The following is a 23,053-nucleotide window of genomic DNA, read 5'->3' as shown; positions in this document are numbered from 1 at the left end:
CATTTACAAACCCCTTCGCACTTCAAAACCGAGGTCCGCGTGTCCGCGAAATGTGATTGTGGTACGCCTGGGATGATGCATACTGCCCGTACGGTATCGTTCGTGCTATGGGATTGTGTGGAAAGTGTACGTGGGGGGGGGGGGGAGGAAAAAGGAAATAGAACGATCATTATCATTTAATTATGTTTCACAACGACTAGGGTTGATAGATAAATGTATAAAAAAAGATGTTTGATAATGTACGCCATAATACTAATATTAATATTCTTTAAGCATTTTGATCTTCTTCTATCTATTATTCTTCGACATTGTAGCTGTATGAAATTCGAGCTTTTAAAGATCAATCTGTTCTACATGTTCTACCTACAACGATCAGGGGAATAGCTTAAATATATGAGTGTGTGTGTGTGTGCGTGTATAATGTTTGTTAATTTTTCCTTTTCTTACTTTCGAAACCCCTAAAATACCTTCACCTTTCGAGGTTATGGGTTAACGTGACGACAATATTAGAGAGGACGTTCTGTCTGTTTAGTATACCGGACACACTCACCACACAAAACACGCTATAACTTGGTCAATTTTTGTGTTAGGAAAATCGAACATCAAATGGAAAGCATTTTAATGTGGGTTCAGTTTTTGTAAAATTTGTACAAAATAAAAATATTGTTTTTCTGGCGAAGTTTCTGCTTAAGAATTGAACGGTACAAAGCCTTCAACGAATTTACTTTAGTTTTAGTGGCAAATTTGACCCGCAAAATGATAATATGGACATCGATTTGCAACTGACGGGACCGAGGACATAAATATCTTTTGCTTTGATGCATAAACCATTGAAAATAAATTAAAAATTGACCCAGTTTTAGCAGCAAGCGACGGTTATCCGGATTCTAAAAGTACAGTGCTTTAACAAAAAAAAAAAAGAATACAAAATACATTACCAAATAGCTTAAGCCTTAAAACTAGCGTACACTAAGTAAGGAGAAGAAAACAAAAACAAGAATAGAGAGACTAAACACACACTCACGCGTACAAAGACATGTATTATTATGTTACTCTGGTAAGATAAGATTCGCATTGTTTCGCTTATTCGCATTTTGATTCCAGTTTGCTTCATTCTTTGGTACAACATTTATTTAGGCGATGATCGTCCGGATCGTCTCTTTGCCTTGTTTTGCTTGAATGCTTGAATATTCATCTCGCTTTGTTCTACGCTACACGTTTGCTATTACTATCTAAATATTACACTAAATAGACTCCATTAAAATCCTATGGTGGAACACCACTAGAGTTACAGTGAAGCAGAAGGACCAACACCAAAGGAACGTACGCGCGCGCGCGCACACACACACATAGCTCGGATCTCTTTTGTATTAGCGAGGAAAGCACTTGTCTGCATGTGGTTTCTGTTACACAACACCGATAGAGCTGGGTGGAGAACCGTAGAAATGCGCCCAAACGTTGTGTGTGTGTTGGCCATTTAGTTTAAAGCCGGGATGATGCGCTGGCGGGTTAACTTGGGAGCTGCAAGATTGTCTTGGGAGGCTGAGCTCTAGCACACAGTTAGCAACAGCACAGTAGTAACACACGCAGGTCACATCAACCTTCACGCACACACACAAGAAAATTTTAGAGGGGTAATATTTAAGGAAGCTAGTTCCTGTGTGTGTTTGTCTTATAGGAATAATTGGACAGGAGGTTGTTTTGTGCCCTGTACGTGTGTTGTGTTTTTTTTTTTATTTTCACACTACATCAACTACAAAAGCGAAAAAAAATTAGTAGGAAAAGAATAAAAAGAGAAAGAGAAAAAGAAGCAAGAATAGTTAGTGGGTTTTTTTTATTAAGGTTTAATTTATATAAAGAGTTAGTTGTGGAGCTTGAGTGTTCTCTTGTGCAAGCTCCTGTCGTTGCTGGGGTACATTTAAACTCTTGTAATTGTGATTTGTGATCCGTTGCTCAAAAATCTTTTCGCATGATTCGCCGGCATATGCAAAGTGTGAAAGCAATCGATGCAACAGGCGCAAAGAGGAAAGCGAAATACAAAACAGAACAGCAAAAGCAACTGAGTGGTTGTGTTACCGGTCAGAATTTAAACCACTGAAATAGCGCGCTAGAAATGGCGACATACCGTGCTGTTTGTTACGTTTTTTTTGTGTGTTGCTTTTGCAATCGAAGTTTCCACCGTGGAGCTACACATGGCTGGCCTTAGATGAAGAGGAGCTTCTGAATATATCCAAAAACAGGCAAACAATTTGCACTCATGGTTACGATCCATCTGGATCTTGGAATCACTAGTGGAATATGGCAAGCTTCTTGTGGAACTTTGCAATCATATAATGGAAATTTAAATTCATTTTTCCTGCTACTGATGTCTTAGAACGTCTTATCCCGCACATAACGTATGCATTAAAGAAGGAACTTTTTTCAAATGGTCAAATGAAACTGTAAAAGAGACTCTGTAACTCTGTAACCTATCAAATTGGATTGTTTTCTGTAATAAATCTTTAATTTTTGAAGAAAAAAATCTTTGCCCCGTCATCTTGCAGCCTTTTGTCGACATCTGATCCAGAAAATTGCGACCGATCGGTACTGGGACAGACATAGGATGGCCGCTTGTGATACCCCAAAATCCAGAAAATGCTCTCTTTTTCCAGAATTTGTTCCGAGTAGATAACAACACCATTTTGTCACCCTTGTGGTACTTTTTAATGCTTGCAGTAAGTACTGGGAGGCTCCTTGTACTATAAATCACATTCTGTTGACTGTCCAGCTGTTCCAGAGCTAGGGAAAGGGAAGAATCTGATAGATAATTGCCCGATCGTATCCAGCCGACAGGAAATATGACACAACGATCGACTTTTTCTCCCTCGCCCGGATTGAGCAGATACATTGACCGCTAACCAGGAGGATCGACCACCAGGCGACAGGAAAAATCGGAACATTTTTGGAATGGAATGCCCGAGCGTTTGGTAACAACCCTGTTGAGTTTTCGCATTGCAAAATGCTACTGATGTGCTTATCAGCACCACACCACATTATTCACATCCGAATAGGTCTTTAAATCAAGCGAAATTCTATTATGTGATTACAATGTTCCCCAACACGCTTGCAACATATTCAACTATCCCTTTGAAACATTGCACTCGTAATCTTGTAAGACTATAATGTGTCGAAATTGTGAAACTACGGTGATCAAGACTAATGCAACAGTCTAAAAAACTACTTTAGAAGCAGCGTTGGTCGATACTCTTATTTAAATCTAATTAATTTAATTAATGTTACTCTTCTCCAACAGGGCATTGCTTGTTTCGATAGGCGACTGTGTATTGTCAAATCCCGTGTGTTTTTGAGACCCATTTGGAATTTTATAATGATTTTCAAATAATAAAAAGAAAGGAAAACATCAAATGTCATCATCAACTCTTTGTTTCAGTTAATAAACATTCGTGGAAGAAGTTTTTTTTTTTACCCCCATTAATGGTATGTTTACTTTTTCCATGTTGCATATTTGCATGTGCAATTACACTGTGCTTTCTGTTGTGTGATTTGTGTGTCACTGAAGACATACTTTTATGGAACATTTATGAGTGTGAGTTTTGCAACAGGACCTTCAAACGTTTGATTTGCATAGTGCAGAGAAACCGCAAGAAGACTTGGTCCTGATTGGTACCGATTGCATACATTCAGGCGGAAGTAGTACACTTACATCTACGTCTCGTGATCGCCTTCATTTTGATCGTCTTTTTTTCGTAAATAAGTAATTTAAACATCCTCTTCTGCTAACCCGATTTTGTTGGAGGTATGTAAATTCACAGACAAAAATATTGATAGACAAAAAACGAAAAAAAAGAAACGAACGTACACACACAAAAGGGTCAACTCTAGAGCGTTCGAGTGTCGAATCACATACTTTGCCACCCTGTTTGTTAGTTATCATTGCAATGTTTAACACTGCTTTGCATCAACAACATCAATATCGTTTCGTACGTGCTCAACACACACACACACACACCGAGGTTGGAGTTTGGTTGAATAAATTGCAAATTTGAGTTTTTGGTTTGTTTGCTCACTTATTAAATGCGCGATTGACAACTACTCTATCATATGTTTTAAATATCGTTTTGCAGTTGATTTTGATCTGATTTTACGACTCATTTTGCTTTTTTCTTTTGTTTCTTGCATTTCAACATTCAATATTGTGCTTCATTTATCCGCTTTGTTTGCTCTTAGGCATGATTATATAGATATATTGACTCCGTTTGTTCCGATTTGCGATTGAACGCTGTAAAGTGTTATAGAAAGATTTTACTAGCTGCCTGCTAAGGACTACCTTGTTTGTATTTATGTATATTATCTTATTACTGCTCAGAAGCACACAATTTATAAGCTAATAAAATATTGCGGAAAAAAAAAACCAACAAAGGGAAAGAAATGTTTTCGATATGGTACGTTCTTACGGCCAAGGTAAATGATAATAGAGAACAATGGTAGTTGGTAGTGGATTTTTCAACCATATAATGGAATCAATTAAACGGTTAAATAAAATGCTAGCGTAGCATCAAATCCACAAACAAATCGTTCTTCAGCTGCTTATTAGAAAATTAAAAAGAAAATAATGCACATCTCCTGTTGTGACACACGGATATGAACCTCATAGTGAAGTGTTGATTTAAAAGTCTTCCTTAAACAATTAAAATTAGTGTCACTCTGGCACTAGAAAAACAAGGTTGAATCTTTTTAAAAAAATTCCGCCCAATTTTTTCAGGTCTCATTCTTCCAATATTGCATTAATTCTGGACGACAACAACATCAACGCGGGGCAAGCTCAACGCTTCCGAAGTAAAAAAAAAATAATCATAAAATGAATGAAAAGCCGGTAAATCCGTACCGCTGTGTTGTTTGTTTCAGGGGAACTCATCACAAGGTACTCATTGAATGAGTTCACCTAACCTTGTTTTAATTCTTCTAACTGATTGAAATGTTTAGTTAATATCGTTTAAATCCCGTTCTTTGTATTTTCGGATAGAAAGTTAAGCTTATTTAATGTATATTAATTTTAAATTCAATAAAAAGCAAAACGCACACAGGAAAGCACGCACTTGGGTGCAAAAAGAAACACAATCCGAAAAGCAAATGCCATTTTCTTACATACGATTGGTCAGTGGAACGACACGGACAAAATGGCTAGAAAGCTGCGTGTGCTTGAGTGGAGTGTGTATATTATCAACACCGTTACAATATCGTCCGTCCATTTTGATCCTGCTTTTAGTACACAATGTTCAACATTAATATCGTCAAGGTACACCGGCTTTATTATGTAAATATTTAAATATTTCCACCCTTTTAATCACACAGACACCGAGACACACATACACACATTTCTTTGGTTGAGTGGGAAATGCAACAATCAGTATTTTATAAATCCTTCCTCTTGAAAGGAAGTATGGGTTTTGGCCAAATTGGCTTCAGCAGTGTTAATTGGTAGTGTGTGTGTCCTTTTTGTAAAGAGGTGTGTATTTGTGGCGTTGAGAAAAAAAGGTAGAACGTTTTGTATTTTATTACATGGTTACAAAATATGCATTCATCTCTATGTTTTTCTTTGCTTTGCTTTATCAGTCTTGGGATGGAAATTAGTATGTCTTGATTTTTTGGGCACAAAAGGTTCCAGAGAGAGAGAGAGAGAGCGATAGAGACACGTGTGTATGCTACGGATCACACGCTTGTCACGATAGTAAATTCTACCAGTTCCTTTGTCTATATTAGAAGAGTATATCATTGAGTGCAATAGAACACATGTAATTTTTCCCATTTCTACCATGGTAAACTCCTTCTAAAAATGATTCAATAACTGTACGCTGCAAACAGCTGACCAGCGCTGTTCGAACGCGCACACGGAAGATAGAATACCGTCAACACAGAAGAGCTTTTTTTTATTTTTGGGCTTTTTTTTTACTGTCCCTTTAACAACTTGATTGATCTGTCTGTGCACGGTTCTGCAAATTCGCAACATTTAGTGAGTATTTGTGTGTGTATTTTTGGTTTTGTTTTTAAACATTAATGTGATTATTTCAACAACAATAGACCATCAAATACGATTAACGATACCCCGTACAACTACGGTTAGTTGGGGTTGTTTGGTTGTGCTGCCGAACAGCTAGCTGTCCCTTTTTGTAAGTTTTTGTTTCTTGTATGGGTTTTTTTCTTTTCTTATCAATTTTTTAGCATTCCAACTGTCCCGTAAGCTCTTTGCTGATGGTGTGTGATGTTTAAACGTCGGTTGAAATCGTTCCCACACGGTCCTTCGCAACGGAAACGACCGTTTCGCCGTCCATTTTGGCGCCATCTGAAACAAGTTCTGCAATAGAAATGTTTCATCGTTTCAATGCGTGTGCGCAATGATCAGCAAGCGGGGCTAACGATCATGCAAGTAAAGAACGGAACAAAGAAAAACACACCACTAGACGGACACTGATTGAAACAAGAAAAAAAAAAGAAATCAAACAACGAAACCGACCGTGCACTGCAGCTTTGGAGAGTGAGAGGTGTTTGATGAGCGCAAAATGAATACAAACACATGTTTCCACATTCATTCACATCAATGAATCATGCAACAATATTCAGAACGATCACACGATCACAAACAGGAGAACTCATAAATGATGAAAATAAAATTCAAAAACATAACGTAAAATATTCGTTTTTATCAGTCGTGTGGCAGTACCTTTAGGCGGAGCACACATCATTTAAATTAGAGAAGAATAATATAAAAATGGTAGTAAACAAATAAAAATATCCCAAATATAATGAAACATATTCCACACAGACTTTCCCCTATCGAAACACGCATGCCAGAGAGTGCCAGAAGAAGGTACACAAAAAGAAGGCGATCATCGTATTGATCAATAGAACTAAAAACTATCCACGATAAGGATTTTCTAAATAAACTATCCCAAAAATGAAACAAACTACAAATGCTAGCTAACTTAGTACATTAATAATGCAATTGCTATATTGGATAAACGGTAAAAGACACTCACCGGAAGCAGCACTGCTCAGCACGGTCACGGAACTGCTCTCCGCCGACAGGTCTATACTTGGCGGAGGTAATGGTGGTGGCGCCGAATCTACCAACCCTGCAGCGACGGTTTCGTGCAATCGTGCCGGTATTGCTGGTGGTAAGTTTGCACACACCGGAGTCCCGGAGGAAGTTACGGATGCACCGACACCTCCACCGCCACCCCCACTGTTCCCGGTGTACATGGGCGAGAGCGCATTTACGGCCGGTGCGACAAAGTTCGGCGCAATGGGTGAGATCCCAACGGCTGAGATTATGCGGGATGAGTTACCAAAGTTTTGGTGAGGAGCTGGGTAGGGTGGTGGAATGGTGGTATTACTATTGCTGGCAATTCTTCGATGTGCCGTTTGAGCTGTAGAATTGGGAGAGAAGAAAATAGAAGAGGGATTCAGATTACGCTGATCTCAGGGTTTCCTCAGGGTTAAGATTCAATTATGTTGCTGTAACGCTTAGTTTTCGGAGATGCCGAAGAAGAGCATCTAAGTTTTGGGTAGCTTTATTGGTCAGTAACAAGGAACCAAGTGTCAGAGTAATCAAAGGTTTAACCTCGATGCTCTGTCACACTCGTCCTTTTTTGAACAGTAAACAATTACTAAAAAAATATTCTTGATAGTGTAATGATAGGAAGACCAACATCCAATCAAACACCGAGGTCCTTCGAAGAGAGAGACTCGGTTGATAGATATCCGCTCGATGGAATATGGATAAAGAATAGGGGAGCGGAAACAAGGACAGACATAATTGACGCCATACCGACACAAAACCGTGTAGAAAAATGATTAAGGACGTTTCGAATAAGACAAGATAAAAGTTTTTAAGACAAGGAACCAATGGAGACGTATTGCCCAACAAGCATACACACTTACCATAGTTCGGTGGACTACGGAAGGAGCTACTCTCCGGCGGCAGTTCCATCGGTGGTGGTATTTGACTAGGTGCATCGACAGAACTCTCCAGTATCCGGCTGGCCAGAACCGCCGGTCGCCCATTCGCATACATCGACATGGTGGTGCTATAGTTCGGTGGATTTGGCAACATGCCCGCCAAATGCACACCACCCCCCGCTGTACCGGCCGCCGTCACATAACCGCCGGCAGCGTGTGCCGATGGTGGTGGATATTGTGGTGGTCCCATAACACCGGTACTATTTGTCGAAACCGCACTGCCACCTCCTGCCGCTCCGCTAGCCCCTACGCAACAGTGTGCCGGAGATTGCGAGGGACTGATGGTGATGCCCGTCCCACCATGGTGCGGCAGATAGTTCGTGGGCGGATGGGCATGATGGAAGTGAGAGAGCGTACTGTTCAGATGTCCCGAGATTGCACTGTGATGATGCTGATGATGGTGATGGTGGATGTTGTTTAGTGGTGGAGCTAGGATCGACCCCGCCGACGGGTGTCGCGGTTGGTGGGGACGCGTTTTTGTCTGCTCTGAGAGTGAGAGTAGCTTTTTGACGGCTTGGGGTGATGCGGCTCCGAATTTCGGTGCTCCACTGTTGCCACTGCTAGCGCTCCCGATCGATAAGCTGCTCATGCCTAGCCCGAGCGCACCCTTTTTTCCCTCACTAGTCGAACTGGTGCTCGAAGTCGTCGAAAGCGTTGGCGATGGATAGCGTTTGCGAACCTGTACCGTGTTCGGTGTGGTACCACCTTGCGCTTCACACTCAAGCGACAACCGATGCAGTTCGTCCTCGTCCGTGATAACCTTCATGTTGTTCAGGTACGCCTTTACCCGTCGCACCATCTGTGCTTCTTCGAACATTTTCTTCGGATTCGGTGCGGCGGTGGATTTCTTCCTTCGCTTCACCGTTTGACTGTGCATGAATGCGGCCGGCAGCGAAGTGGGTGGTGGTGGAGCGGGGGGTGCCAGCATCAGGTTGCCACTTCCAGATGGGACCGACATTTGATTGAGCGCTAGCATGGCCGAACTGGGCGGTTGACATTTGTACTCCAGCATGGTCAGTATGTCGTACGGTGAGTTGCACATGTGCAGCAACGTTCGGATCTCCTTCGAAACCATGCGCAACTTCTCGAAGTTGATCAAACTATCAATCTTCGTATCATTGCCAAGATGGATGAAGGTAAGATCCTTCTTCACCACCGGATAGAACGGAATGACTGGCTGCTGTGCATTCAGCTCCGTCTGTATCAGCTGCCTGTACTTGGACATGTTGCGCGACGGGTCCATCAGGTCCTGCAGATCATTAAACAGCTTCTGATACTTTGACGGCAACTTTTCCCACGTCTGTCTCAAGCGGCTCACGGCCGCATGTCCCAGCCCACTGATAATCGCAAACAAGCTGTTGAAATTCTTACACTCCTTACAGTGCCGCGCAATCTTGATGAACTGCTTGATAATCTTGCACCTTCGCATCATATTGTGCTCGCTGCAAACTTCCGTCACCACCCAGAACATCTCACGATTAACCAACTCCGCAAACCGCACCAACATCGGCTTGCCGTATCGACTCTTTAGATTGAATAGATCGTCAATGTACTCCGTCGATTCGATCTGCCGGAAGATGCTAAAGTCCTGCAGCGTTAGCTGTATCGCCAGTTCGTTTGCATTTAGTTGCAAAAAGTGTACCGCACTCTCGCGGATCAATTCCGGTGCCACATCGTCCGGTACGAGCGTTTCGGTAATGCCATTCGTTTTCAGATAATACCTCGAACTAAGCCCAATCCGTTCAGCAAGATTCTGCAGCTGATCGGGCAAACGACGCTGCTTGATCATGCCACCTTCGCCGACGCTTACTTCACACAGTGAAAAGTTCGAACTTGGATCATGAATTCCGAACTCTTGCAGTGCCAACATTACCACCTCGTGGGCCGTTGTTTCCTTGTGTACCAGCAGATACTTGCACGTCTGGTCTGATTTGTACACCTTCAGAATATGCTCCGGGAAATCACTTGCCCGCAACTCCTCCAGGTACGTGGTGCCCATCTTCGTCGGGATGATCGCTTCCGTCGATTGCGCCTTGGCCGGTGTGCAGTGGTTTTCGCGCAAATCCGGATTACTCTGATACGTGGAGGTTGGTGGCGTTTCGTCCGAATCTGCCGTCGTTATCGAGGACGTCGATATGGAGGACGCTTGGGAGGAAAAATTCACACTAATTCCCGACGATCGATCACTTCCACCTTCGTAGGTGCTTCCATTGTTACTGTTACCGTTGTTCGCGCTACTACTACTATTGCTGCTGTTGTTACTGCTGCTATTGTTGTTGTTATTGTTGTTAATATTGTCATCCTGGAAGACGCTATTCTTTGGCAGTAGGTTCATCTTGATCAGTGCCTTCTGGATACGCTTCTTACCGCCGAGCGTCATGAAACTGCCACCCTTGTTGTTGTTCATCGACGAAGAACCTGACGGTGTGGAAACGCCCGAATCCTTACGTCCATACTCGATATCTCGCACCGGCAGTGGCATCAGGAACTGTGGCGTAGGCAACAGTCCACCGACCTTATCTACCAGATCGAGCGACTTTTGTGACTGGAGTAGATCAACCCGAAGACCTTTCTTCAGATCTATCTTCAGCTTGCTCGAATCACCGTCCGCATTCGACAGCATGCCCTTGAAAGCCCACAGATTGCTTTTTACGGTAATACTGAGATGCGTTGTGCCCATTAGAATTTCTAACGCCCTGGCACATGTCACATGCTCGAAACTTTGCCCATTCACCTCCAGTATTTGATCGCCACGTTTTAGCCCCGCTTCGTACGCTTTCGTTTTCGGCTCGACTCGCGTTATAAAGATACCTCCCGGACCTCCGGATATTTGGAAGTTTAGATCCTCATCCCGCGAACTTCGCGCCAGCGTAACGTTTCTTTCTCTTGCATTATGCTGCGCGTACACATGCAACAGTTGCTGCTGTTCGTGCATGTTCTTTTTCTCCAGCGCCGTTTCGAACAGTTCCAAAAACTCCATCATCTGTGGATCGGTATCGAAGTCCGTGAAGTGATTGTTTACCCACAGCAGTACGACGCGCGTCACCCGATCGCACAGCACACTGTCCCCGGGGCCTGACGGTATGTGGTGCAAGATGGAAGCTGCTGCACCATCGACCAGATCACTCGATCCTCCACTATTGTCTTCACTTGCTCCGCTATTACTATCCACGTTGAACCACTTTAGCAGTTGCTTCGAGATATCGATCGGATTGTGGATAAATGTACGGAATGTAAGCAGAAAGTCTTCCACATAGTTTGGATCCGTGAGCGTTGTGTCCTCTACCAGCTGATGCATCAACCGTTCCACCGTACCACGTATGACGACATAACCTTTGCGAGATCCATTCTCTCCCGTACTGTTCCGCAGCTCCGTTACCATCACCACCTGACCATCTTCCTCGATTTTCCTTATATTATCCTCACCCTGGTGCTGTATTCGATAGTAATCCGTCTGTGTGATGCACACAAACTGACAATCATCGCACTTGGTCCGCATAACGCCCCGATGGTACAGTTTGTCCATCGTCGGCATAATACCGAAACTATCCCCATAGTGCAGATATTCTACCTCGCCCGTACTATGCTCTATCTCCACGTGCCCATTGATCAGCACACTCCAAGAGTCCAGCTCTTCACCATCGTTCATCACGACCGTACCGGCTTTCTCTACCACGGCAAACACCATCACCGAGCAAAGCGCTCGACGCACCGCGAATGTCATGTTCGTGAACGCTTTCAATTTTTGCGTAAACTCGAGCAATATCTCGATATCTTCTACCGTACGGTCGGTGGGATCCTTTTCCAAACATTCTCGTACCGTGTCCCGTACGCTTAAACTCTGCGGAGAAGGGAGAAGAAACGGGAGTTAGTTTAAAGATCATCACAAAGCAACGGAGCTGTCGCACTTACATCTATACTCTCAGCAATGTCCTCTTCGTCAGAATCGACGACCGATTCCACCAAACCGGAGAGATCCACCTCATCCGAGTCTAGTGAGGAGCTCGTTACGGAAGTCATGGTGTCAGCCTGGCTGGTATCACTTGAATGAGATAATCGATTACCTTTGTCATAAAGCTCTGGATAGATGCTGGTGGTTAGCTGCAATGGAAAAACGAAATAATTAAGGATAAGTTAGCTATAAATTTAAAATGGTTCGAAATTCGCCAAGATCCCCCTATAATGCAATACAAAGAAAGACCTCAAAGTTTTTTTTTTATTTATTTTTGCTTACATAAATTTTAAAACGTTAAAAATATTTAATTACAGTGCAATTAATTAATCCACTTTTGATGTGTTTGATTTACAGCCCACGCAACGCCTACTCCAACGGTCGATTTGAATTTTATTCAGCACAAGGATACGGGGCGAAAACAGCACATGTCAGTGCGCTTTGTTTTCGCTCCGCCATCAAACGATTCGCCCTTGCGCACATACACGCAACAGCTTCGCACGATACGATTCCGCACGACCGTTCACGCACACACTCGCGTCCAGTTGACCGAGCGCGCAACATCGCTGCAAACTCCAAACATCTGTCAAAAATTTTCGACTTCTTCCGCGTTGTGGTGGTGTGTTGTATCGTGTTTTGGGGGAAAAACTGTTGTTTCCCTATTGTGCCGTGTTTTTAACCGTGTTGTAGAAGTAAACCAGTCGAATTTAGCATTTCCCGGTTCGAAAACTTTGCGATAAACAAGTTTTCAAAGAAGTAAACAACTGTTTGGCAAGCGTTTAAATTGCGCAACAAAAACAATACCCTGCGTGGTGGTGGCGAATCCCCCAACACTGTGACTGTGTATATTGTACATGGGTTTTATGCTCGATCTATAGCATAAAATAACACCCCAACCACAGCATTTGTTTAGCACTTTGATGGTTGAACAACGTCACTAAAACGATTGGTGTTGGTGCTGCTGCTGCTGCGCCTTGCGAGCTCGCTCGTCTCTGTCTGGATTCCGGGGGTGCATGCAATCGATAATACGACACACAGTCATCAGACTGCGTTTGTGCCAAAACTCAACAGCTGGCCGTGTATCCCACGTACGCGGTGCACTGGAGAAGAAAAAACGAAAACCCGTAACCACCAGAAAACCACACAGACAGCACCGAGGAAGAATAATTAGCTGCGGCATTTTTCGACCAGCATCTGCTTCCTATATAGTACAACATTAACATCTCATCCAATTCTCTATCGTGCAAATATAATTGTGCCTTTGGTGTTCGCATCATTACATACGACGAACGGTGGTGAGGACGAACGCAGGCAAAGTGTCCTTCGCTTTCCACAGCAACGGTAATATTGGATAGAAATTGTGGCAGGTGTGTTGTTTGAGCTCAGCAACCAATTTAAAGTCTCCGTGGTTACACACATCGTTGCTGGCCCCCTCGCCGTCAGTGGTCCTATAGCAACCGGACATCCAGACACAGCAACCAACAACAACAACGAACGGAAAGCAACCAAGGGCAACATAGAGCACTCCTTTGGTGCGCTGCTGTTGGGTTGCTACATAATCTACCACCAGCAGCCAGAGTGTGTGTGTGTGTGTGTGTGTGCAAACTCCGTCGTCTATTTCCCCGGGGCTTTTACGGAGTGTCCTACCTGCAACCCACAATCCGGATAAACAGTCGGTGAAGAGTGTGTGAAAACAGACAAACGTGAGCCAGCCCGCCTGCCAGAAAGTTAAAAAAGCCACCAAACACAACTTTTTCCCAAGCCATGGTAAGAAGGGTTCCGTCCCTCACTCGGAATCAAAACGTTAGCAAAACATTTTTACACCCACTTCCCCTTTTTAATGTACACTCCACCCCCTCCCAGTGGGCATACTTTTCTGTTGGTTTAAACATTTTCTAATTTCATTTGCTTTCCTTTGCGTGTACACGCACCATCCCACACGGCGCATCGTGTCCCCGCGGTGGCGCCCACGGTGCGGTTTGCAAATGTTGACCGAACACACACACAAACACACGTGTTTGGTCAAGGGCAACTTTCACCGAAACATTTTTTGCCTACCCACGCATAAAACCCAACATTGAAAAATAATGCTTCAGTGTGTGTGTGTGTGTCCGTCCCAGAACACAGAACCTTCGTACCCCTAAAAACAAAACCACTAACTGTTATGACCTTTGCTGGTAGGCTTTTTTTGTTTTAACAACTTCCAACCCCTCTTTTGCGCTTCATTACAGGCATCCGGATCTGTATCCGTTTCCACAGGAACAAAAACCACCAACAAAACGGGTATGACCGGTACCGGTACGACGGGCGTAACAACTGGTGGTGGGGCCGGTGGACGCAAAAAATCCGGCCCTAAATTTGAACTGTCCGACGAGCAGCGGCAGGACATTAAGGAAGCGTTCGATCTGTTCGATTCCGAGGGTACCGGCATGATCGACACGAAGGAGCTTAAGGTGGCGATCCGTGCGCTCGGGTTCGAACCGAAGAAGGAGGAGATTAAGAAGATGATTGCCGAAATTGATAAGGATGGTTCGGGAAAGATTTCGTTCGATGACTTCCTGCAGCTGATGACGGTGAAGATGGCGGAGAAGGATTCGAAGGAAGAGATACTGAAAGCGTTCCGGCTGTTTGACGACGATGAAACGGGCACGATTTCGTTCAAGAATTTGAAGCGAGTCGCGAAAGAGTTGGGCGAAAATTTGACGGACGAGGAGCTGCAGGAAATGATCGATGAGGCGGACCGGGATGGGGATGGGGAGGTAAACCAGGAAGAGTTTTTGCGGATTATGAAGAAAACTAGTTTGTATTAGGGGGTTTAGGTTTAAGGTGGATACACACTACGATTGAATGCATTTATTTTGATTAATAAGCCAGGGTTTCTCGTCGTTGTAACGTACAGGAAAAGGACAATGAAAACAAACAAAGCCAAAAACGGAAGGAATTATAGCTACTCCAATACACTGAAACTATCGGCAGAGAGGAATAGAGAGAGAGAGAGAGAGAGAGAGAGAGAGAGAGAGAGAGAGAGAGAGAGAGAGAGAGAGAGAGAGAGAGAGAGAGAGACAGTGAGAGTAAATTTGAGAAAGGCCGCCAAAAAATGATTTGAATATATCAACGAACTAGAAAAGCTCTAAAAACGTCTGAAACTAGGAATCTTCCAATGTAATCTCCTTCACATTCCACACTAAATGAGCAAAATATTTAAACAAACAAGGCGTCGGGTCGTGTTTTCGCATGGCACAAAACAAGCCTTTTGCTGCATTTGATGACCCAACGGCACTAGGGAAACACGGCAGGACTTTCCAAACGTTCGACAACACACACACAAACACACACAAATGGTGTTTTCCTCTTAAAGAGGGCGTCTAAAAGCTATTACCAGTTATTAACGGAGCGCATAAAAGTAGCTATTGATAAGGAGAGAAGGAGGAACAAACGGGAAAAAACTGCGAATGATCGCACATTTTTAACCCTGATGACAACAAATGTGGTATTGTTAATCTATATTAACGATGTAGGTACACACACGTTCAACGTAGAGAAACGTTCGTTCGCTCGATTCGCTAGCTCCGCACACACGCTTCGCACAAAGAAAAGTCCGAACGGTGCCGCGGCAAGCAGCTAATGATTTTTGAATCACCCACCTAATACGGTCTTTTCCCTCCACTTTTCGGCACACTTTACTTAAGTAGGGAAGCGCGCGCAGCACGAACGAAAACGTGCTTGTTGTAATCGGTAGACAAAGAATGCATCAGCGTGAAATGGTTCGCTCAGGAACACGAATAAAACACGGCTACACAGATCGATCCCGGCAAGGGAACAGAAACAAAACTCTATACAACCACACGCGCACACAGGAGAGCACAAAAAACTCACTAACTCGCGTTTTCTTATCGCATTACTGGTGGAAGACACTTAAAAAGAAGTATTACAAGCTGCATTTTACTGATCGCTGCTAGAGACAGGAAAGCAAGAACTTTAGGGACATGTATTAGTCTGAAATTGGAATGCAATGAGAAGTCGATTGCAGCAACGCCTCACGCACTACGACTTCTTACGACAAAGCCACAGCATTGTAGTGAGTTATAAAACTTAAAACTTAAAAATCATAGATGCCAGCCAAGCTTGCGACGCGGAGAGGAGGAAAAGAAAATCGGTACAAAGGCAAGGAATTTAAACTGATGGGTTTTTAAAGATGTGAACCGTGCTCACAGCACGTACTGTGCTTACTGCTGCACGATAGTTGGAAGGTTCGAAGGAAGGTGCAGGAGGGCTAGCACACACATACACGATGCCTCAGCATCCAGCAGCAACAAGCAGCTCTCTTGATAAGTAGATGAGATCGTACATAAAGCGTTCAAAAAATTAAAATATATTTTTCTTCAACAAAATTGCATGATGGTGGATAAATGGGGTCAATTGTGTGAGGTGTGATATTATCCGAAACGCCATTGCGGGGTATACTTCGACGTAAAACAATCCTGGAGCTGATTAAGACTTCTACATTGGGAATTCCTAAGCATGATGTAGGAACGAGAGGAAAAATGAATCACTACGGCAATATTATTTTGGTGGGCAGTGTACTGTGACACGCTTTACTCTTTCGATTAAGCATATAATTCTTTTCATTCAAGGGATTGCTACTTATCAGTCCATTTAGAGACGCATATTGTAGAACATCACACTAAAGGATGACTCTCTTTTGAGCTTCACAGAACACATTAGAGCAGCGTTCGTCTAATGGCTTATCGTACCGACCCCCATGGACTATTATGAGGAGGCTAAAAATGTGTTTCTAATTAATTAAAATACTTTCAACAAGAAATAGTCTCCAGATGCGTAGGGGACATTGGTGCCGATCTTCAAACAGCAGGACCGGGGTTCAAATCCCATCCAGACCGTCCCCCCCGTAGTGAGGAGTGAATATCCCACTACGTGGTATCGGTAAGCCTAGTAAGCCATCTGATGGCCGAAGAAAAAAGAAGTCTCCAGATCCCTAAATAATGGAGGTTTTACCGCTTTCCGATAGAAGGAATGGTAGTATTTTTTTGCTAAAAAATCCAGACCCTCTAATCGATACACCAACAATACGCAATACGTTGTGGACCTTCAGCTATGAAAAATGCCACATCAGGTGTGTAAAAATAACGTCTGGACCTCCTTCAACAAAGATATTCAACATTGTACATGCAAAAAATCTTCAAAAATTATTCACCCGTAAAATTTTGAACATTTTTCCTGCATTAAAAATAACCTCAACACCTCAGAAGGAGTAAATAAAGAGGGGCCTGCGGCCGCATCAGCATGTAAACACATACTTTCTCTCTCTCTCTCTCTCTCTCTCTCTCTCTCTCTCTCTCTCTCTCTCTCTCTCTCTCTCTCTCTCTGACTTCGCTGCAGACACAAACCCACATTGATGATGTTCAATTTTACAAACGAATGAATTCTACTGATTTTACATCACTCCAGGCCACATTTGCAAAAAGGCACACACACACACACACACACACACACCATCTATTTCCAGCAAGGGTTCGCTTCTTTCGATTTTAAACACACCCAATAGCTACAAAGCTTTCCTCCAAGCCTAACTCCCACAAGCAGGGTTGTTTTCAAACCATATGAGCACTTTAATTAGATGTCAATCAAAACCAGACAGCGTCTGTTTTCAATGCCAATGCTTCAGAATGCATATGATGCGAAGGGACCGTTGTACTGTGGCAAGGACTCTTCGCCGGGATGCATCCGCCGAAATATGGACCACAGATGGAAACAAGTTACAGCACACGCCCCGCAGAAAGAAAGAAGGAGAAATCGATGGAGAATCGACGATAAGGCATGCACGACTTATAAATGATGTATTTAGAAATCGAGTGGGTTGTGTTGTGTAATATAACGTCATCGGTGCTGCTGCGGAAGTTACTTACAAATGCCTGGTACACCTTCAACAGTTTGAGAGAGATTGGATTAAATTAGCATGACGAGTAAACTAATCAAATCCATACCATCTTTAAGCGAACACACTTTTTCGGATGAGTGAATCGACCGTAGAAAACACTCGAGATTCGTGCCAAAAACTAAGTGAAAGGGAAAACTTTTGGCTTCAAAATGACTGTTAGAAGTAAAATGCCCACTTTCACGACACTTGCCAAGTGCCGCCAGTACAAGAAATATTGTGCAAAATGGAGGGAAACCCTAGACGTCGAGTCGAGTCATCATATCGGAAGAGCATGGACCGAAACGAAATTAAAATCGAATCGTGACAGAATGATTCACCAACCGCACCATCATAATCGTCAAGAGCATGCCAGCCTCTTCGAACCCAATACGAGACCGCAAGAGTTTACATTCATTAAGAGAGCCCTTTTAAAGCATAGACGTCTTGTAGGATGTCTAATCTGCATGATAGACGACTCCGAACCGGTCCAGAGCGGTCCGCTGAGAGTAAGCAGCCAGGGTAGCATCGAAGACATTAACCGATTCAGAAAAAAAAGAACAACAAAGCGAAGTATGTACGGGAGATGGAATGCATGCACTTAAAACACTGCTCCGATAAAAGCAGACGCGTTCCATCATCATCTTCTTCAGCCATGGACCATTAACCCCAAACTCCCCCCCCCCCCCCCCCCCCCCCCTGGTGGAAGGGGAGGTTTGATTTGGTTTTATCCAACATTTTTCCACCACATCAGATTTTTGTGCTCTTTTTGGTTCTCTATTCCTAGCACATCACAACAACCGAAAAAAAAAAGAAACAGCTATTATTTACTATCCCGTAAGCGTGGTTGAATATCTGGTTTTTTTAAAGATTGAACGCAAAGAAACATTGAGCTAAAGAGTGAAAAACTAAAGCAAGTTAATTAGGAGAACGAATAAGATCCGCTATTTCTAACGCTACTAGTGGCATCTGTTCGTTCTGATTATTCGTGTTCGGAACACAAGAAATAGTAAACGAATAAGACGTAAAAGCTGGCCAAGAAATTGCACAGCAACTTCTCCTAGAGGAAATGCTCCTCTAGGGCATTTGCGAGTGTACGTTTGCTGCAGACGAAAAGACTCTAAATGGCTAACTTCGTCTAGTGAAAGTGGAGAGGGCCGTGTCACCGCCACTTGACTTCTTTGACAAAGCTCACCCTGAAGTGGCATGCCACCGCTCGGTAGCAGTGCAAACCACTTGACGGGAACCCGTCCATTTCTTTGAGGTTCGCTCCTCAATTTCCCGACTGCTTTTCGGGGTGTTCCGTTAAGGAGAGCCTCAAAAGATCCGAGACTTCTGAGCGATCGGCGAATGGAAGTGAAGCAGATGACAAAAGGCGAACTGCAAGCAGCTGCTCAATTGGACACTTAATGTAATTGAAGCTATATTCCTGACTGACTATTGTGTGTGTGTGTGTGTGTATGCGGTGAGTCTGTAACGACCTCCCGCGCGCGTTGGTGGATGAAAGAATTCAAGCCCAAACCCCAAACCCATCGTCGTCGTCCGCCCGGTGATCTTTTCCAACAATTTTCCTGTTGACTCCCCGCAACGTCAACCACCTCCCACCAGACCACCTTTATGATTCCGTTACGAAACAAATTTGGAACACAATGGAAGGAACGAGATCTTTGTACGCCTGGAAGATCTCGGTTTTTCGCTATTGTACCTACACACAACGGCAAGCACACACACAAGCGAAGCGCGAGAGAACGCCGGGAAAACATCATAAGAGCTTGTCAAACCGAGCATAAGGCTCGTGTCACCCACCCATCATCATCATCAACTTCCACACGCCACACACACACACACAGGGGCCGCCCCCTGTGCTTGACAAATCATTTGAGCAACAATGGTTTAAAATGCATCTAAAAAAAAGTCTTTCATTATGTGACTTTTTCTAGCCCCCTTCTGCAACTTTTTTTTACAATTTCTTTTGCCCATTTTTTGATCTTTGAACTGACAAAGTCATTTTGTTTCCATCACAAGTGGAGGTTAAATTGAAGCACTAGAAACGTGCGTTTTTATTTTGAGTGTGTCATTGTGCGCCGTCTTGTGTAATACGTGAAGAGGTTGTGTTGACGCGTTTAATAGTTAAACAAGTGTGGAAGGTAGTTAATAAATTGTTTGTCTTGAACATTAGAGGACAAACTATGGGAAAAATGAATGTTTAAAAAATAGAAAAAAAGGTCTCGCGAACTAGCGGTTTATAACGCCTGTCAGTATGCAATCCATAATTAAACATCATTTTTCTAAACCAAAACAGATGTTTCCGAAGCCAAATTTGACCCAGTTTGATCGATGTTAACCCTTTGCATTCGAGCTGGTCCAGCGCCCGGCCGATTCGAAGTGCCAACTTCGACCGATTTTCCGGTGTGAAGTCCTTCAAATGGTGGCGTAAGCTTTACTTCTGGGGTATGGAAATTTCCCTGGTACTCGTCGAACAATTGAGAGGCTCATATCGCCAGCAACGGGAGCAAGCAACTACGTCGCATTCCGACGAAATTCGACTAAATGAAAAGCTGCACGTAGCACTAAAAGGGACAAAAAAAGGACTGTAAAGTTTGTGTTGCCTGGAGGAAGGCGGGAAGTTACATATAATTGTGACACATGTCCAGACAAGCGTTGAATGCACCTTGGCTATTGTTTTACAAAATATCACACCGACATTAATTACGGAGTTTAATAGTTATCAATGAATAAATGAATAAACTAGTGATCTTTTATTACTTCTATACGCTTGTCTGTTTATAAATGCCTTAAAAGTACCCGTAATATGTTGACTTAATTTGGCCGAAATCGTCTCAAGTTGCTGGTTTGCGCAAGCGAAAAACGCCTCGAGTGCAAAGGGTTAAAGAAGAAAGTAATTAAGATTTATCATTTAAAATCAATAATCAACGATCTGCGTACCAAAAAATAGTATATTGCATACATCCAGGCGTTTTCAAAGAATTCTAATAAAAAATGTATTCATGTGCAGATTAAAATACGACAATTCACATTATTAAACATTTCCAAACTGTTCCGCACGACAACAAAATGAACGCAAAAAACCCCGCAACGGAATAATGTAAAAATGAAATCCAACTAATGTACAGCTAAAGCCCAGGTTCATCGACCAACCCCATTCGTTGATCGAATTCAATTTTTTGTATGACATTTTATCGCAATCAATCCATTGCAGCGACCTTATTCTTCCTTGTTCTTCTCTCTGCACGGTGCAGCATCAAAACGGTGTCACAACATTTAAACCCGCACACACCCACCAGTGTGGTACCGGTGTCCTACCAATCGAATAAAGGCGGAAGCAACAACACATGTCCAGCAGCTGCAAAACAGCAGCCTTCCCTTGCAGTGCAGTTCAATAGGCTCTCTAATGAGGCTGCTGTTCCACTGTGCTACATTCCGAGGTCCCCATGGACCAACAAACCCGGAGGTGGGGTCGAGCAGTTTGCGGAAGAAGACACCCGAGAAACGGGTCTGAAGCGGACCGACCGGTCGAAGGTGTATGGCCTCACCTATTTGCAAACAACATTTCCGGATCGACAAATGGGATTGTTGACACGCCTGTGATTTAGTCGGGTGGGTGGGTGTGGGTGAGCTCTCTTCTGTTTCGCTTTTTTTTTTTTTTTTGCTATAATCCGGATGCGGACCGAGAAGCACGGACTGATGTCCAATCATCGCGCCTGTGTGGTCTTGTTTCTGTTCATCTCTTCGGTCTCTCGGTGCCTGGATGACATAGTTCACTCATCTATGCTGAAGACTTCCGGAACGTGGCCCTCCCCCCTGGACGGAATAAAGCAATTTCCAAGCCTTGGCTGTTCTCTGTGCGGTACACCGGTGCTGCTGTGTCGGTGTGATTAAAAGATGGGGCTGAGAAATCGATTTAAACTATTAATCGAATCAGTGAAGATGAGTTTCAATCGGTTCCAGCTGCCGGGGAAGACAATTTGCAGCGTGATAAATGTGAAGACTTTATTATGAAGTTTATGGTGAACTCCTCATTTACTCACTTGAGTGAATCGGAAGCGCCTAAATGTATGCAATGTAAGGGAAATGATAATTTAAATAGCCTAAATATTGATTCAAAATTTCTTCTTTTTTCTGGATGTTCGATTTGAGACCTTACAGCTTGTGCCGGTAGTAGCATTTACACCTGCAACATACAAAAGACATATGTTTTTACTACGCGAGCCATTCACTTGAAACCAACCACAATAAATGTTTATTTTTCTACACTGTACATACGGCTGTAGGTCGCACCGAGCTGGTTCCAGCTTCCGTTCGCATTTATTCCATCCCTTAGCACACATACGGCGCAGTACAGCAACAACAAACCCCCCCAACTCGCGGCTACATAATGTTTATTCATGGCACGGGGGTATAATCATACCGAGGGCCTTTTGCAATGGCACGCGCTTTCGGTGCACCTTTCCTGCTACATTATCTGCACCAGACGATGGAAAACACTTCAAGAAGAATGGATAAAACGAAAACAGAAATGCTGTCCACTGTTGCCGGTGGTCAGCAAGTACGGAGGCGAGAGAGAAGCATATACAACAACCGAGCTCTTTAAGTGGGCATCCATACACTATTAGGAGACCACAAACACTCCGCAGTACGTGCGTGCGTGCGTGCATGCAGCGCCGAACAGCACGTAACGTTACGCTAATCAAACGGCAGATGGTGGTATGGCTGGGCACGGCGATTGACACAAAGCAGGAAGCTAAGGTAGCAGCCCCACCAGTAGCCGGGTGGTGGACCAACCAATTTGTGACGAGATAACGCATAAATATCCGCCTCGCCGTGCACACGAAACGCCACACCCAGCTTCTTCTTCAACGTGTTTGTGTATTGGAGAAAGTTGCGATGAAACCGATCGACCATCAATCCATTCCATTACGTGTGTGTATGTGTGTCTATGTGTGAGGTTCATTTTCCACGGAGCATGAAGAAGCATAAGGCCGCTCATTCATGGTGGAATATGTTAAATTCATTGATTTTTTAGTCTAAGTTATTGCATCGAAAAGCATACGATTAAGGTCACGTGATTAATTAAAAAAAAAACGTATAAAAAGTATAAAGTTAGGTAAGGAGTGTGACAGTAAATGTGA

The 23,053-nt window shown here is 43.5% G+C and overlaps 3 protein-coding genes across 4 annotated transcripts in view; 2 read left to right on the top strand and 1 right to left on the bottom strand.

Moving 5' to 3' along the window:
- LOC126564801 (protein PRRC1-like) overlaps window positions 1-23,053 on the top strand; it is a 299,123-nt gene that overhangs the window by 182,449 nt on the left and 93,621 nt on the right. The window lies entirely within an intron of this gene.
- The window catches only part of LOC126563788 (rap guanine nucleotide exchange factor 2), a 136,802-nt gene that overhangs the window by 107,853 nt on the left and 5,896 nt on the right, over window positions 1-23,053 (bottom strand). For both annotated transcript variants that reach the window (XM_050220528.1, XM_050220527.1), the window contains exons 2-5: window positions 11,929-12,117; window positions 7,939-11,857; window positions 7,035-7,424; window positions 12-105 (exon numbers count right to left, since the gene is read on the bottom strand). In XM_050220528.1, coding sequence (XP_050076485.1) covers window positions 23-105; window positions 7,035-7,424; window positions 7,939-11,857; window positions 11,929-12,117 — 4,581 coding nt within the window. In that variant the 3' untranslated portion in view covers window positions 12-22. The remainder of the gene's footprint in view (window positions 1-11; window positions 106-7,034; window positions 7,425-7,938; window positions 11,858-11,928; window positions 12,118-23,053) is intronic.
- Window positions 14,189-23,053, top strand: part of LOC126565490 (uncharacterized) — a 500,287-nt gene continuing 491,422 nt past the window's right edge. Inside the window, exon 1 of the mRNA XM_050222672.1 lies at window positions 14,189-14,781. Coding sequence (XP_050078629.1) covers window positions 14,254-14,778 — 525 coding nt within the window. The 5' untranslated portion in view covers window positions 14,189-14,253 and the 3' untranslated portion in view covers window positions 14,779-14,781. The remainder of the gene's footprint in view (window positions 14,782-23,053) is intronic.

This window comes from Anopheles maculipalpis, chromosome 3RL, assembly GCF_943734695.1.
Source record: "Anopheles maculipalpis chromosome 3RL, idAnoMacuDA_375_x, whole genome shotgun sequence".
Lineage (NCBI taxonomy): Eukaryota > Metazoa > Arthropoda > Insecta > Diptera > Culicidae > Anopheles > Anopheles maculipalpis.
This window is presented reverse-complemented; position numbering and strand designations above follow the sequence as displayed.